Source organism: Gobio gobio, assembly GCF_949357685.1.
Source record: "Gobio gobio genome assembly, chromosome: 3".
Lineage (NCBI taxonomy): Eukaryota > Metazoa > Chordata > Actinopteri > Cypriniformes > Gobionidae > Gobio > Gobio gobio.
The window spans coordinates 32,176,853-32,195,437 of NC_137099.1; the positions used below are offsets into that span (position 1 = coordinate 32,176,853).

General features: G+C 43.7%; 1 protein-coding gene across 1 annotated transcript in view; it reads right to left on the reverse strand.

The window, feature by feature from the left end:
• Nucleotides 1-2,611: 2,611 nt before the first annotated feature.
• LOC307123967 (radixin) overlaps nt 2,612-18,585 on the reverse strand; it is a 267,415-nt gene continuing 251,441 nt past the window's right edge. The window contains exons 14-15 of the mRNA XM_079812852.1: nt 13,529-13,750; nt 2,612-3,559 (exon numbers count right to left, since the gene is read on the reverse strand). Of these exons, the coding sequence (XP_079668978.1) occupies nt 3,395-3,559; nt 13,529-13,750 (387 nt within the window). The 3' untranslated portion in view covers nt 2,612-3,394. The remainder of the gene's footprint in view (nt 3,560-13,528; nt 13,751-18,585) is intronic.

The window sequence follows — 18,585 nt, forward strand, 5'->3', positions numbered from 1 at the left end:
TATAAATGCTCTTTCAATCATGAAATGCATCAGGAATAATGTTGGGACACTTAAATTGGTAGATTAAGTACTCTATTTGTGATTGATTTTACTTGTGTTGAAAAAAATCACAAAAATCCTCTGATGTGTGCACTGCCATTGACTGCTAAAGTGAAAGTTGTTTTACACTACAAAGCCATTTGAAGCTTCTGCCTTTCAAACGTGCCACAGACCTAATTTAAATATTGTGCAGGAAACAGAAATCCAGATACAGAGGCCACTTAAGTGAACAAATGTAAACGCGCCGTGTCCTGATTGGCTAATGATCCGATCTGCTTGATCAGATCACTGTGATGTTAATGCCAAGTGTAAACGCAGCCAATGACACAATTTTTTTCATGTTGTGTTGTGTTTTTTTTCAACACAAATTGAATGAAAATACTGACAAGATGGCTTTGGTATCAAATTGCAGTTCCTCTATAGGATGAATTATCATCGACATATCTTAGGCTGCTTAATACAACATTTTCATACAACCCATAATTCTAACCAGCCAAAGCATTATTGAAGGATGACATTTGCTGTTTTTTGCATTTGCTGTTTTAACATCTCTTGGAAATTTTTATTGTAGGTAGCTACAATAAAAATTTCCAAGAGATGTTAAAACAGCAAATGTGCCAACAGCAATATTAGGATATGGGTAACAAGAACTCAAAAAGAACAAAATTAAAACACTTGCCTCTCTCTGCCGTACGGTACACCAAGTGTTTGACTAACCAGTCACCATGTTTTTCAATAATGAGGTAGCTAACCATCACGAAAACAGGAATGATGTTATATGCTCAACAGCCAGAAAGGCCACGGGTGTTACAAAACAACCACATGAGCATGCAGGTGTACAAATACATTCACACAAAAATGCCCCCCCCCCTCAAAAAAAAAAATCACAGATGAACAGACACCTAGTGCACGTATGCACACTACTTTCTATCTATTCCGCAAATTAAAATCCTCAGGCCAAAATAACGGAATAAAATTACAATCACAAATCCACTAAAACAAACTTTGTCTGTCTGTCTGTTCACCTGTCAGCCCTGGCCTTTGTGAGCCTGTAGGTAGGGAAAACAAAGCAAGGTGTTCCCCTGTAGAGATCAAATGACCCATCCTAACACAATGAAAGCACTCGTCACAGGGTCTCCATCAAATTCTGTCAGCTTGAAGCTACAGCTTTTTAACCTGAATCAAACAACATCTTGCACTGAATAAATAAAACTAGCAATAATGAAGGACTTGTCCAATCAAAATCCAAAGTAATTATGGATTATTTTCATGTTGTGTTGGCTAGCAAGAGTGATAGCCTCCCTTTGGTTATGATTCACAATCATTCACAAGACAGGTGCCTTTGTTCCTACATTCTTCACTTGATATTGGTGGTTCCGAATTTGCATTTGATATCTGGGGTGCTGGTGTGGAGAGGTGCTGTGTGTGCTCTTCAGTGTATGTGGATGTGACACTGCTGACTTCCATGTTGCACACAACTTGAGCCTGACATGAACCTGAAAAGGACTTTCCTTTCAAACCTTGAGATGAAACAGAGTAAATAAAATAGATAAAAGAAGAAAAATGCTGTTTTACACAATGGCCCTCATTTATCAAAAGTGCGTACACCAAATTTCCAGCGTACACCTGGCGTACACCCAAAACCACGGTGACTTTGAGATTTATCAATATGGACGTTGGCGTACGGCACGCTCAAATCCTACACCAGCTCAGGAGGTGGTGTACGCACGTTTTGAGTTAGTGCGAAAATGCGCAGAAAAACAATTCCTAACACCACAAAACGCACTGACATGCTATATATTATGACCCACTGTAAACAACAACAACAACAACGTAATTATAAACTTCAGTGTTTATTTTTGTGCAACATGGACTTCAATGTTTAATTTGTGTGACTTTACCAAAGCATTTGATTTGTAGACATATGTATTCTTCCAGTTGCGAGCCTGTGCGCTTTACCTGACGTTTCAGGGTTAGGCCCGGCAGCTGCGCACAGACTGGGACTGAAAATAATTCAGACTGACAAAATAATAAAAATGGCATTCCTCTTCTTTTAAATAATAATAAAATAAATAATAATAATAACGACATTCTTCTTCCAAATAACAGTAAGCGTCATTAATAATAAAAATCATAATAATAATAATAAGAAGAAGAATCTTACAAATTGTCATGCAATTATTCATGTGAATGAATGGTACATCACATCATCATCCCTATTGTACACCTGTCATACGAAATTAAATGCTAATTATTTCAAAACACGTGCTGTAAAATAATGCAGCTAATTTCTCATCCAAACAGCTATTTAAACTGGATTTCCACCGTACACCAATTGTCAATGATGGCTGACTCTGGCTCCTCTTCAGTGCCGAGACGCGCCTCTTTGTGGCGATCTTTATATCTGACCACTTTTTTTTCACCTACAATAAACAAGAAAACTCGTACTTAACTTGATCACTATTGGTCCATATTAAGCAATAAAACATTATTACCTCTGCTGGAGTGCGCTTCTCAACCCCCACACTATTAACAGTAGGCTACTCGTAATTTGGGTCCATATTTTTTTTTTGTGGGCGCCTTTAATCCCACTCTTTAAACTCCAAAATAAAACAATTTTGTTTCCACTTCCCTGGTGATGGTCTCGATCTCCACGTCTGAGAAGTTTCGCTTCTTTGCCGTCTTCCGTGTGTCCATGGCGTAAAATGAGGGCGTGGGGGAGGCAGAGACTTGAATATACAGGGCAGTGTTATTCTAATGACGATCGTTTTTAGCCGCGGCATTTATCAAGGGCAGGTACTGCGTACACCTGGATTTCAGAGGTGCGCACAGCTTCATAAATCAGGCGGTGAGAGGAGTGTAAGCATAATCTTACGCCAACACATACGTTTCTACGCAAGATTGATAAATGAGGGCCATTGTGAGCATACAACTGTTGCCAAAAAAAACAAATTAAAACAAAACAACAATGACAAAAACAAAGAAACAAACAAAACATAAAAACACTCATTTCAGGCTCTTCTAAATTTTCAAACATTTTTAGTAAATCATAATTTTAGAGTTCATAAAGATAGGATACACCACTTGTTCCTAACTGGATTCCTTTTGGAGTAGGGCTATGAGGAGCTCTATACATGTACACAGCCTTACATGGCTGATCACAGGTGAAGAGAGCTTTGGCAAAGCTTGAGGGAGTGGCAGCCATGTCCCTCAAACCTTTCTGAAGGGGTCAAAGGTCAAGGATTATAGATCTATAGGAGAGGGGTGGACATGTAGAAGCTGTGCTTATAAGCCACCGATCAAGGCATTAGGGCTACAGGGTAGAGTGGGGTGATTAACGGGGATGGTATAGACCTCACATGGACTCAAACTCATCAATACGCTGCTTGGTGTTGCCCTGGCGGATCTGGCGTAGGGTCTTGTATTTATCCCGGCCGGCCTTCACATTCTCTGCATGCAAAACGTCATTTTGGGTCTTCTTGGAATCATCGCGGGCCTGGGCCAATTCTGAGCTTAAGGCCTGTAATGAAGACAACGTGTAAGCTGCAGATATATAATCTTTTTTATATATATATTTTTTTTATAAAACATTTATTTGTACTTATTAATACTTACACAATACTATATTTTTGCCGATATCCGATGCATATATTTTTTAATAATTTTTTAATTTTTAGCGTTAGCTGATGTCAACATGATATACATTTCTCATGTTACCAATAACCTTATTATAACTAAATAAACATTAATCAAGTTATCTTTATGAGTACAATGAAAGCTTTGAAAATAACAACAATAATAAAATCAATAATTGCTGCTTTTTTTCAGACAGATGCAGTTGAAACCAAAACATTTTATTTGATGATTTAACATTTGAAGATGTTCTACAGCAATCAGTCATTAACGTTATATATAATTTATCGTGACTTGTTTTAGAGGATGCCGCCTTTAGCCGCAGATAAAAGTTCTATATGTGTTATAATGTTCTAGACACACACATGGACCTCAGTCTGTCATCATTATGAATTATTATGAATTTTCAAGAAGCCAGCACTAGCCAATAAGGAAGATTATGCAGACATTTCATATATGATCTGCAATACAATATTTTATTTTATTACCAAAACTGATATCTACTACTGATAAATCATGTGTGTCAACTAGGGATCATGTGTGTCAACTAGGGTTTTTTAACCACGGTTTTCGGTTCGGTTCGGTTCTGATGTCTTGTCACATCAGTTTTTTGCTATTCTATTTTTAGGCGACAGGAACAGAAAGAGGTTAAGGAGAAAAATATTATTTTTTAATTGAAATACTCTTTCTTTATTTTACTTAAAATACTTGAAAAACCTTACTTAAACTTAAAACTTTACTTTAAAAAAAAAAAACTTGTATTTACACGGCCAGCTCAGAGCTGTATAGCAGCATTTAAGTATGAAATTGAATGAATAAATGTAAAAATAAAAGACTACACAGACTTCACTATAAAATATACATTGATTCTATTAAAGCTACTGTATTAAAGTTTTTCAGTCAAGAGCAGTGAGTGATTTTCTCTTTGTCTTTTGTTGTTTTATTAACATTAAAGGGATAGTTCACTCAAAAATGAAAATTCTGTCATCGATAACTCATGCTCAAGTTGTTTTAAACCTGAATAAAGTTCTTTCTTCTTTTGGACATAAAATATATTTTGAAGAATGTTGGAAACCGTCTCGGTTACGTATGGTAACCCTCGTTCCCTGAAGGAGGGAACGGAGACGTACGTCGGTAATACCGACGAATTGGGATCACTTCAGAGAGCCCCTATCAGCTTCGAGAACTTAAGAACAGGCCAATGAACAATTGGCGTGCGAGATTTGCATCTCGCGCTCCGCCCCGCGCCGCGGGTATAAACAGGAAGCGAGAGCAACGCACTGACGTTTTTCACTGAGGAGCCGAACCAGTGACTCGGCCATGCAGTGATGGAAGGAACTGTGGCGACAGGACGTACGTCTCCGTTCCCTCCTTCAGGGAACGAGGGTTACCATACGTAACCGAGACGTTCCCTTTCAGTCGGTCACTACGACGTACGTCGGTAATACCGACGAATTGGGATCCCTATGGAAAGCGCCACAGTTACTACCACTAACAGCGCCCAGCGAGAGCCCCTCAGACCCCGTTCTGAAGCGGGCGGGGAGATTCACGCCAGGAGAGTCATACTGCTGTTCCGCAAGACCCATTCAGCAGACTGTATTGGATAACGCTGGGAAAGCGTGCCCGAAGGACGCTGCGGGAGCCACATCATGCCCAGAGGGAGTTACCATGTGGAAAGAACGTATGGGCTGGCCGTGGGCAGCTCAACATACGAAAGTCCCAGGGGTGGCCCCGGCCCAATGCAGGCGGGGGACGACACCGTACTGAGACGGCAGAGGAACTCTGCCAAGGGAAAAACACGAGCTCGCCGTAGGGAGCTGTACCGTGGAAAATACACATATGGGACCGCCGTAGGGGTCACGACATACGGAACCCAGCCTGACACAAGTTCCACCAATGCATACGAGTGCCAGACCTGGCATCGGACGCTCCGCAACATCCGACTGCCGAGGGGTACGGAGGACTCAACAGGGTTCGCCAATCCTGGGGAACTCGACTGGAGAAAATAAGCACACGTATCTGTTCCAGGGGAAGGGAATGGCGCAGCAAGCCGACACTAGAACGGGTACTTCAGTGAAGCTGACTATGGGAAGCGAGCACACGAGAAGCCACCGGCTCTACACGCAGGCTATAAAACCTAGCGAACGTGTTAGGTGTCGCCCAGCCCGCAGCTCTACAAATGTCTGTCAGCGAGGCGCCACGAGCCAGCGCCCAGGAAGAAGCTACACCCCTAGTGGAGTGAGCTCTAACCCCGAGCGGACAGGGCACGTCTTGGGATTCATACGCCAAGACGATGGCATCCACTATCCAGTGGGCCATCCTCTGCTTGGAGACAGCCTTTCCCTTCTGCTGTCCTCAGTAACAGACGAAGAGCTGCTCTGAGGTCCTAAAGCTTTGCGTTCTGTCAACATAGAGCGCAGAGCGCGAACTGGACAGAGAAAAGCCAGGGCTGGGTCTGCCTCCTCCGAAGGCAGCGCTTGCAGGCTCACCACTTGGTCCCGGAAGGGAGTAGTGGGAACCTTGGGCACGTATCCAGGCCGGGGTCTCAGGGTCACCTGAGAATCACCCGGCCCGAATTCCAGGCACGATTCGTCGACCGAAAATGCCTGCAGGTCCCCTACCCTCTTAACTGAGGCCAATGCAATCAGGAGGATTGTCTTTAGAGACAAGATCTTAAGCTCTACTGACTGTAAAGGCTCGAAGGGCGCCCTCTGCAGTGCGGTCAGCACCAGAGTCAAGTCCCAAGAGGGTATAGAGGAGGGGCGAGGAGGATTTAGTCTCCTCGCTCCCCTCAGGAACCTGACGATCAGATCATGCTTGCCTAAGGACTCACCATTAACGAGGTCATGGCTTGCGGCGATAGCGGCAACATATACCTTGAGGGTGGAGGGAGACAGCCTTCGCTCCAACCCGTCTTGAAGGAAAGATAGCACAGATCCGATCGAACACTTCCGGGGGTCTTCTCGGCGAGAAGAGCACCAGTCGACGAACAGGTTCCACTTCAACGCATATAGCCGTCTCGTAGAGGGGGCTCTGGCGGAAGCGATGGTGTCGACTACCGCTTGCGGTAGGTCACCTAGAACCTCCGCGTCCCGTCCAGGGACCAGACATGGAGTTTCCAGAGGTCTGGACGCGGGTGCCATAGGGTGCCCCGTCTCTGAGACAGGAGGTCCTGCCTCAGAGGAATGGGCCAAGGAGGTGCTGTCGCGAGGAGCACTAGTTCCGGGAACCACGTCCTGTTGGGCCAGTACGGAGCTAACAAGAGGAGATGCTCCTCGTCCTCCCTGACCTTGCACAGTGTCTGTGCAAGAAGGCTCACTGGGGGAAACGCATATTTGCGCAGAGCCCGGGGCCAGCTGTGTGCCAGTGCATCCGTGCCGAGGGTCCCCTCGGACAGGGAATAGAACAACTGGCAGTGGGTCGTGTCGTGGGCGGCAAACAGATCGATCTGTGCAGCCCCAAAGCGACTTCAAATCAGCTGGACCACCTGGGGGTGGAGTCGCCACTCTCCGGGGAGCACTGGCAACCGTGACAGCTCGTCGGCCGCACGATTGAGCAGGCCCGGAATGTGAATAGCACGAAGGGACCTCAGATGCTTCTGACTCCACAGGAGGAGATGGCGGGCGAGTTGGGACAAAAGGTGGGAGACCACCTTGTTTGTTGATGTACGCAACGGCCGTCGTGCTGTCCGTCCGGACCAGAACGTGCTTGTCTTTGAGCGACCCTTTGAGGCGGCTGAGAGCAAGACGAACTGCCAGCAACTCTAGGCAATTGATATGCCATTGCAGTTGGGGCCCCGTCCACAGACCCGAAACTGCAAGCCCGTTGTACGTGGCACCCCAACCCGTGGGTGAGGCATCCGTGGATACAACATGATGCCTGGACACTTGTTCTAGAGGCACTCCTGCCCGTAGAAATGAAGGGTCCGACCACGGAGTGAGGGTTTGGCGGCATCTCGGCGTCACTTGGACACGGAGGGACCCGCTGTGCCACGCCCATCTCGGGACTCGGTCGTGTAGCCAGTGCTGAAGTGGTCTCATATGGAGCAGCCCTAGCGGCGTTACTGCGGCTGCTGCTGCCATATGCCCCAGGAGCCTCTGAAAATGTTTCAGTGGAACCGCTGTACTGCGTTTGAGCGTACTCAAGCAGCTCAGCACCAACTGGACGCGCTCCTCTGTGAGGCGCGCAGTCATGGCGACCGAGTCGATCTCCATCCCGAGAAAAGAGATCCTCTGTACGGGACAGAGTTTGCTCTTCTCGCAGTTGACCCGAAGACCCAACTGGCTGAGGTGCCGGAGCACCATGTCCCTGTGTTCGCACAACTGCTCCCGCGACTGGGCAAGAATCAGCCAGTCATCGAGATAGTTGAGGATGCGAACACCACGCTCTCTCATGGGAGCTCTCGTGGGCGGGACCAGTGATCTCTTCCGGTGGCGCCACCGGCAGCTGTGCTTGTGAGGGTTCAGGGACCTGCGTAGGGACACTAGGCGGGTTTGTCCTGAACGTTATCCTCAGATCACCCCGGTCATCCGTCGAAGTAGGTCTATCCTGGTTAGGGATAGCTCTAGATCGAGGTATGGGGAGGGGGACTCCGCCTTCCCGGAGGTAGGTGAGTCTAGATCTAAGCACCGCAATAGTCATGTTCCCGCAGTGAGAACACGAGCTATTCACAAACGCTGCCTCAGCGTGCTGTAAGCCCAGGCACGTGATACAGTGAGTGTGGCCGTCAGCGGGCGAGAGGGAACGACCGCATCCAGAAACGCAGGGGGTGGAATGACATCTTGAAAAAGACGCAGTCACACCCGTGTTGCTCTTTTTGTGAGGAAACGCTCTTTTAGAGAGTGCTGAAGCACCCAGGGAAACCGCGGCAACACACAGGGGATAGTGCAGCCTGTGTTTGCTCTCAAAGAATGGAACGCCCACCGATACCAACAGATTGCTGTGATAACAGCAGTTTGTTCCTTCTTGCAGCTTGAGTTCGCGGTCCCGCTGGAGAGTGCCGTCACACCAACACACGATCCTCTTCGTTCTCTGATACTTTTCACTGATATCTCAGGAAAGCAGTCTGTACTTCAAAACGCCGGTTCGGCTCCGAAGTGAATGACGTCAGTGCGTTGCTCTCGCTTCCTGTTTATACCCGCGGCGCGGGGCGGAGCGCGAGATGCAAATCTAGCACGCCAATTGTTCATTGGCCTGTTCTTAAGTTCTCGAAGCTGATAGGGGCTCTCTGAAGTGATCCCAATTCATCGGTATTACCGACGTACGTCGTAGTGGCCGACTGAAAGGGAACAAACAGTTGCTGGTCCCCATTGTAGGAAATAATAATATGGATGTCAATGGCTACCATCAACTGTCTGGTATTCAACTGTCAGTGTTCAACAGAAGAAATTAATACAGGTTTGGAACAACATTAGAGTGAGTAAATAATGACATAATTTTAGAGGTGAACTGTCCCTTTAAGGACAAGCTGCAGCATGTTCACTAGGCTGCGCTGCTGTCAATTTAAGACCTGAACACATCTAATATACAGACACACGCCAATTTTACTTTCACTTTAGACATAACCGACTGTGTTTATGTTAACCTTGTGTGTATTTGACAGTATTAGCACAGTAAGACTACTTAGTCCAGTAATCACGTGTTTGACAGGCGTTTAGTACTCGCGCTCAGAAAAGCGCATGTTAAAACAGTACATAAGCACGCAAATGAAATGTTCAACTGGCAAGGATTTAAAACGTGATTTTTTCGTGTTTGTGAATAACTATAGTGTTCCGTGAGTAACTCTACCACTAACGTGTGATGTGAATGTATGTCGCTTTGTTCAGTATATTGGGATGGAGGCAAATGATAGAATGTATAGAAAAATCATTTATTAAATGCAAAACCGCAATATTGAACCGTGAATGCTGTACCGAACGGTTCAATTTTATATTGAGAATTGTCGCATCCCTAGTGTCCACAAATGAAAATAACTAAATATACCATATAGTATATAAAAATGAGGAAAAACAAAATGTGTATAAATGTGTAAATGTGTTGAAAAATATAAACATACACTATAAAAACTGACATCACATATAGGGTAATTGTGTTAACAGTTAAAAAAGAACGCTTTGCAAATATACTAGTTTTACATGATTTGAAACTGCTACATTAGCGAGGAAGATGCAAGGGCATTAACTTTGACGTTCTGACGGTCATGTTCGACATTGATGTTAAAAACCCACAATCCTTTCTTCACGGAAGTGCATATGGAACTTTTGAAATCCTGGAAGGCACTTTTTTCCTGCCAGGACACAATATAACAGTTCTTCCGTCCTCACCACCCTTTATGGTGGGGTGGCGCGGGGCACTCTGAGGTTTCCCAGAGAGTGGAGAGTGATTGTGGTGTATTTATGCAAATTGTTTCCAATTTATAAATTTTTTTGGCTAGACACCACCAGGCAGATGGCTACCTTATGGTCAGTAAATGAGCAATATCCTCTCTCCCTGCGTGAACACACAAACACAGTGTTCATGGCTCTTGTTACCATGAAGGCCAGGCATCATTTAATGGCAACAGAGCCTGGATGAACGTGAACGTATCGCCACCTCACATTCTGCTACACCAGTTTCACTCTACGGATCAGGTAAACATGACGAGTCATGACGAGGCCCAGCTCTCTCAACTGTCACTGGCCTCTTCCACAGCAGACATCCAAAAAAAGGTAAGGGATTTCACCACGAGCACACACATTAACACTAAGGGAAAGGTCTCCTGGCATGGTCAACCTTTTTCCACAATGCTGCAGGAACCCCACCTCGGGCATGCCGAACATAGTTACTTTAGTGCCGCTGGGATGGATTTTGGATGCGTAGTTAACACTTGCGTGTTAATTTGGCTCAGCTATGCGACTCAATTTGCCAGGCGCCCACACAGATACAGTGCCATTCTTTTTACCTGACTATGCGATAGAGCCTGTCCCTCCTTCCGAGATGAAGACAGGCTTTTACAGTCCTTACTTCATCGTACTCAAGAGGAGTGGGGGCTTAGACCGATCCTGGATCTACGATTACTGAATCGGGTCCTTCACAGGCTACCTTTCAAGATGCTCACCCAGAGACATACACTATATTGCCAAAAGAATTGGGACACCCCTCCAAATTTTTTAATTCAGGTGTTCCAATCACTTCCATCGCCAAAGGTGTATAAAATCAATCACCTGGGCATGCAGACTGCTTCTGCAAACATTTGTGAAAGATTGGGTCGTCTCAGGAGAATTCAAGCGTGGTAACATAATAGGTTGCACCTGTGCATTAAGTCCATTCGTGAAATTTCTTCACTAATAAATATTCTACGGTCAACAGGGGTATTATAACAGATTGGAAGCAATTGGGAACAACAGCAACTCAGCCATGAAGTGACAAGTGTAACGTTTTGTGGACGGTGGATTATGGTGTGAGGTTGTTCTTCAGGGGCTGGGGTTGGTCCCTTGGTTCCAGTGAATGGACCTCTTAATGCTTCATCATACAAAGACATTTTGTCTGTGCACCAGTGCATAAAGACCTGGATGAGCGAGTTTGGTGTGGAGGAACTTGACAGGAGTCCTGACCTTGATCCAAAATAACACCTTTGAGATGAATTAGAGTGGAGACTGCGAGCCAGGCTTTCTTGTCCAACATCAGTGCCTGACTTCACAAATGCGCTTGTAGAAGAATGGTCAAAAATTCCCATAAATAAACTCCTAAACCTTGTGGAAAGCCTTCCCAGAAGAGTTGAAGCTGTTATAGCTGCAAAGGGTGGGCCAACTCCATATTATTCCCTACGGATTATTAAAGTTAATGTGCATTTAAAGGTGGGCGTCCCAAAACCTTTGGTAATATAGTGTATGTTAACATGTCAGATACCAGGATTTATTTGCGGCAATACACCTTTCGTGTCTCTATCCTTCTTTGTCACAGGCTGTTTATACGGTTCGTCTTCGAAGGGCATGCATACCAGTACAAGATCCTTCCCCCCTTTAGAGGGTGCCCTTGCCCCGTTGAGGGAAGTGTGTATTCGCAACTATCTCAAATTCTGGTTAATTTAACTCACTCTCAAGAGTTGCTGTGTGCAGAGTTGCCGTGTGGACATGGTCCTCGAGCACCTAGCCCAACTGGGACTTCAGGTCAACTGGGAGAAGAGCTCTCCCCTGTGCAGAGCATCTCTTTTCTCAGTGTGGAGCTGGACTCGTCACAATGACAGAACGTCTTTCAGAAGACATCTTTCAGTGCTCATTCAGTGCTGTAAAAAACAGCAGTCCCACTTAAACAATTTCAGAGGCACTTGGGGCATATAGCATCCTCTGCCGCAGGAACGCCACTCGGGTTGATGCATATGAGACCGCTTTAATTCTGGCTTCATGCCAAAGTCCCAAGTTTCGTGGCACATTCAGACAGGAGTTCTCTTAGAACAAGTGTCCAGGCATATTTGTTTTGACAACAAATGCTTTCATTGCCCGCCATCTCCTCCACTGGAGTCAGCAGAGAATGAAGCCACTCACATCCCCTAAATGAGGCGGCTATATGCTTTGAAGTGGCGCCTTTTTGTCACTTGGTGATCTTCCCAAGGAGAAGACCCATGGAGATGTGGTATTGGGTCAGTGCTATCCTTTCTCCAAGAGGGTCTGGAGAGGCACCTATCTGCCTCCACCTTGAAGGTGTACGTGGCTGCAGTAGCAGCTGATCATGACATTATGGACGGCAGATCAGTGGGAAAGCACGACCTAATTATTAGGTTCCTAAGAGGCACACTGAGGTTGAATTCTCCAAGGCTGTGCCTCATCCCCTCTTAGGATCTACTGAGAGATTAATTTGAGACCTTACAGTCAGTCGAGATAAGTCCCCATGGAACCAGTTACATCCAGAGTTCTCTGAACTCAGGCGACTTGTACACTGTAAAACATTTCAGGTCTCCAATTGAAAATGTTCTAGTGACTGATCACATCTACATTTTTTAGTTGGCCAAATTGAATTTCTGTGAATAAAATTGTATAAATTCACAGAAATTAAATTTGGCCAACTGAAAAATTTTGATGTGACCAGTCACTAGAAAATTTTTAATTGGAGACCTGAAATGTTTTACAGTGTAGGGTGTAGTGCTTGCATTAACGCCTTTTCCCTCTCCGAGGCAATATTGTGTGCTTTTTCGTTTCAAGTTAAAGTTTCCCTTGATTGTGAACCTTGGAAAATGTATCTCCATCATTTAAGCAGTACATGAGTTTGATGGAGGAACTCATCACCATTATGGACATGTCCACCAACTGACAGCTGTGACCTAATTATGATTTTGATGTTCAATTATAAATCCTAAACTTCGGCATTAGTAACTTACTTTTCACGCCATCAATTGTGTACACACTCAAGCGCAGTGGATCTTGCATTCAGTTCACTGAATTCAGACTTGTGAATTCAGGTAGCCATTAACTAAAGACTCTCTCTGACTGGATCATTAGAATCAGTGAGTTGTTAGGTGTGTTCGACTTGAAGCACTGTTGCGCAGACCAATCGGTTTATGACATCAAAGTACCTTGAAAGTAAACAGAACTCTCTGCTCTATATTCGCTCTCATGGTACTTTGATGTCATACACTGATCGGTCTGTGCAGAGCCGCTTCAAGTCAAACACACCTGTTGACTTGAGAACAGATGCAATCAGATCGGCCCAATTCACGAATGAATGTTGGATTCGTTCAGTTGAATTTGAAATAATCAGCTCGTTCATAGCACACTGCTATCGTGTCTTAGAGTGGGTGACTATTTCTTCAGTTCAAAATAACGAGTTACAATTTAAAAAACCACAACAGAAAAAAAAAACATATTTTAGCAGATTGTCTCACCTGTAGCTGCTTTTTGACACGTTCATTTTTCTGGGTCTCTGTGAGCCGTTCCTCCTCACTTCGCTGGTGAGCAACTCCATCATTAGAGAGGTCAGCACTGGCTTCTGCACTGCTCTCATCCTGCTCGTCATGTTCATTCTCCGCCGCACCACCCGCTGGAGCAGACATCACAGACTTCAGCTCCTCTTTGGTTTTTTCCAAATCTTCCAGAGCAGACAGTGCCTATGAGAAGTGAAAAATGGATCAACAAGCAAACATACAGTTTTAACCGCACAGACTCAGTGGTAAGTGGTAAACTTAAGTGTTATGTGGTCAACAGTCGGGTTCTGTAAGTAAAAACTTTATTTTTAATGATAACTTATAACCCTTTAAAGACAGCCCTACTGTGCGCCATGAAGTTGCTAATCTATTTTCATATTATGTTAAACACCAAAACCAATAAAAAGACAATAGAAGAGAAATAATGTAGCAATGTGACTTTCTGGAAAGCGGGATCACTACAGGTTGATGGCAGGTGGACACAGTGTAAAAAAGAATCAAGAGCGGGCGGGTCACGGGTGTGGGAGAGAACCTGGTGGGAGTCTTTGCACTAACATCTCAAATCATGCACAGTTGCGCACAAGAAAATCACCAATCATTGGACGTGTCAAACAAACATCCATTTAAAGAAATATGAATGTACAGTAATAATCATGACATATTTTGAATGGGACTCGAGTGGACTCCCGAATAATCCAATTCCTAATATATTTGAGTACGAGTCAATACCGAGTCCATGACAAGACCAAGACCATTAAAATATGGTCTCGAGACCTAGTCCGAGTCCGAGTACTACAACACTTCATCGTTTAAATCCATTATTGATAGTATCAAAAGGGTAACAATCAAGAATAGCTACCGCCTCTGTAAAATAATTTCTATATCCCCCCTCTCACATTTACTTTTTCAATACCGCAAAAACGTAAGAAGGAAACATTATTATTCAAATAGAGAAAATGTGCCGCAACAGAATAAATGCAATCTTTTAGTCTAATTGAACTCTTATGTTCACTAATTCTGTTTTAATTGCTATTATGTTTTACAGACATAACCAAGCCTATTCAATATTTTTTTTTACCGGTTCTCAGATGATAAAAAAAGCTGTAAATATGTTTTAACCCCTAGAGGTCGAAGATCACACCAGTGCAACTGCCTCGATTTTTTTCTTATCAGTGCCAAAGAGACTCAAATAACTGTCGATTTTTATCATTCAGAAAAGTGTTATACATCATTATAATGTGTTAAGTTTAAACTTTTATTTGTGCACACTCACAATAAAAACAAAATGTTGTTCTTTTTGCAAAATAAAGAAAACTAACATGATGCGCGATCTGCAGCCTCTCTGTAAATGAAGTCTGAAGTATCAGAAAATGAACTGTAACTTAGTGAATACATGTCACACAAACATGAGACATATGTCTAAAGAAGCATGGAAATGTCAGGTTTTAAATAATATAAATCGAAAACAAATATTCTCTGTTTATGTAATCTGTTTGAAAAGAGAGAGATGTCAGTCGTTCGGCTGCCTCTTCATTAGTGTTAATGTGGCCACGTCCACAGAGCGCGCAATCTTTTGAAATTCAAATACTGACGTGATCCATGCGAACAGTCAACGCCCACATAAACTTGAATAATGAGTATTTGAGTATTGTGTGTATTGGATAGTTTACAAAATCAAATGATTCAGAAAATGTTTGCCATTGAAATGACTGAGAAAAAAGTGTCCCAATCAACCTGAATTCACCCTATACTATTTGAAATCATAATTGCATTGCATTATGTTGTTTTAAATCCCAAATATTTTACTTATAACATTCATCATTACCAATTATTCAGTTATTTGTATTTACTGAATACTGAATTATGTTCACTGTCACAATATTACAGTTTTTTAGCATGAGACTTCATTCAAAAACATTAAAAATAGTAATGTGAAATCTTGATAATGTTAAATATAATAAGTCTTTGTAATGTGCCTTTGGCACTTACTTTATATATTTTATATATTGTTAAACTATATTCTAAATAAACTACAACAAAATATATTTATTTTGTCCTGTTCCTTAGCTCTCTCTCAGATACCTGACACAAAGGCTCATTCATTATGTGGCTCATTATGCGGCTCATTATGGGTTCTATTGTCTCCTCAGGTGTAAATCACAATTTTTCATGATCATTCACACCCCTTCACATATGGCCTTTGTAAAGAAAGTCTTAGAAAATGTAAATAAATCAATATCAATCAAAAATAGTTGTATGTGAATGAGCAGGCACAATGATTCTCACATCAGTTTGAAGCAAAAACTCTAGACAACAACACCCATTAGTCAGAAGTCTTGTATAAAAATATCTATTGTGTTTTTTGTGGGCTTAATTGTGTCACCTGTCTGTTGTTTTCATTGCTTTAAAGGGGGGGTGAAACACTCCGTTTCAGTCAATCTCGTGTAAATCTTGAGTACCTACAGAGTAGTATTGCATCCTTCATATCTCCGAAAAGTCTTTAGTTTTATCATATTTATAAAAGAAAGATAGGCTGTACCGAGTCTTTCCGGAAAAAAACGAGCGGCTGGGGGCGTATCGTGTGGGCGGAGCTAAAGAATGACGCGTGCGCGCAGCTATTGTGTTGAGAGTGTCTGAAAGCTCTGATATCTTTAAACGTGGAAAAGAAAACATTATCCTTAATAAACCATGACTATCAATCAGATTCAACCACAAATACATGATCCAGAATCAGATCTAGAGGCTGCAATTGAACAGGAGCAGCAGCAGCAACGACTACAGCAGGACGTCTCTATGTGGTATGTACTGTAACGTTAACTGTATATATTTGCTTGGCGGCTTGTCATGCGTGAGTTTTACAACATTTGTGTGTGTTTACTCATGGTTTATGAGGTCATAAACCAGGTTTTTAAGGACTTATAGTTAGCAGTAGCAAGCAGAACTAGCCTGGATGCCAGCCGAATTTAGCCCCGCCCACAAAAATTTTTGCTCGGGCAATTCGGTCTGGACTCGCTCCATAGAGGAGTAATTATGCCCGAACAGAAACTGTTCGGACCAATGAAATTGTCAGGGCGGGCTTTAGACGATGATGGACAGATGATCAACAGTAACGTAATCATCCTCGTCATCGAAGGCTCTTGGGTTGAATTTGCTCTTATCCTAAACGGAGAACTTGTTCGTATATGCATTCACCTTCACTATTTCTCTCAGAAACGATGATCGTGTTGGTAAGTGCTCTGTGTATCCTTAAATTATTTTATTACTGGCAAAGATCGTTTACACTCATCTTTTTCTTGTAACGTTACTTAATCCAGCGTGCGTGCAGACAGGGTTGCCAAGTGTTTTTGCAATGTCGCGCACAATTGCTACTCAAAACTATAGCCCAAAACAATAACTTTCCGGGGGGTTCTCCGGAAAAAAAATGGCGTTTGGTTGGCAAAATATGTTATTTTGGCAAGGTTGCCTGCTAAAATTCGCATTCCTGGGTTTATATAATCACATAATTGGGGTCGCTTCAACCCGCGGACATGGAGAAAAACACGGACTTGGCAACACAGTGCAGTTGAGTTCTGTTGACATTTGACAACTAACGTTACGCGTCGCTCCGTTGCTCTGATTGGTTGTGGGTCTATCCAATTGAGGTCTTTCCTGGCTCGGTTGAAACACGCCCCATAATCAAAACTCAATGGAGCGGTACCAGACTCATATTCTGACTAGAATTGAGTATGGCCACGCCAGGCTAAAGCAGTTTTGCACGTCATGTTGTTTACTTGAGGTGCACTTACACGCCGATAGCTAACAAATCAAAGACATTTGAAGCAGTTTTACTCACCGCCTTCTTCCAACATGAACCTTAATCGTTGGGACCACTCCATCTTTCAGCATTAGACGAGCAACAAATCCGGAGTTGAACCGGGCCTCGTTTTTAAAACGATCGTCGCCGAAATGCAGGGAACAAACAAAAACACTTGTCCATTGCTGCTCCAGAAAAACAAACTCCATCCACTGTTCCATTAACGCTGTTTTTTTTATGGGAAGCTGTACAGGGTTGTCTTGTCCTGACAACCAAAAACACACTTCTTTGGTGACATTGTTGATTTCGTGAAGTCTTGTGACTGCAGCGCAGCCGCTTCCTTAAAGCCAAGCAAAGCGCGTTAATGGCCGCACATTTGCTCTCTCTCGCTCTGGACGCGCGCGCGCGCCCTTCCGGGAGAAGATCCCGTACAGCCCGTACAAGGACATTCCACCCTTGCCGACGTCATATAGACCCATACTCGAAAAAAACTTTCCGAAACTTGTGAGAAACCGGAAGGAGTATTTTTGACACAGAAATACTCCTTAAAACGTCCAACTTTTTAAAAAAAAACTTTGTCCATGTTTAGTATGGGAATCCAAGTCTTTAAAGGGTAACTAAACCCCTGCTCAGAGCTTAACTCCACCCACTGGCAATTTTCAAAAAATGCTGGAAAAGTGGGCAGAGCCCGGCGGACACAGAGGGGACGAACCGAGGGCGGGGCTGAGTGGAGGGCGTGCTCCTGAGACCCGCAGTGACGGATTGATTGACAGCTGTCAGACTCGCGAGTCGCAAAGATGGAGAATGACTGAAGTGACGCCAGCTTTGCAACAGAGTGGTCATTTCTCCTACCTTCACCTAAAGTGGAGGAGGGTGGATTGTCTGTAACAGACACAAACCCGGAGCCTTATCAATGTGAGCCGCTGCTCAAACTGCGTTAACTCCCGATGCAGACGATGCTAGTGAAGCAGCCGCGCAAGAGAACTGACCTAATCTATCTGCGTCCGCGGCAACCACTTGCGTGTCAGGGTTTGAAAGCACGTCTCATGTATGAAAATTATCTGTACACATGACGGGCGGCAATAATATCGCAAGAAAAGCCTGACGTGTACTGACAACTGCATTATTTAACCGTATTTTCTTCAATACAATGTTAAAGCAAGTGTCAAGTGAGTTTCATTCATAATGTTTACTTCATGTAACATGACAGTTCATACTGGAGTGA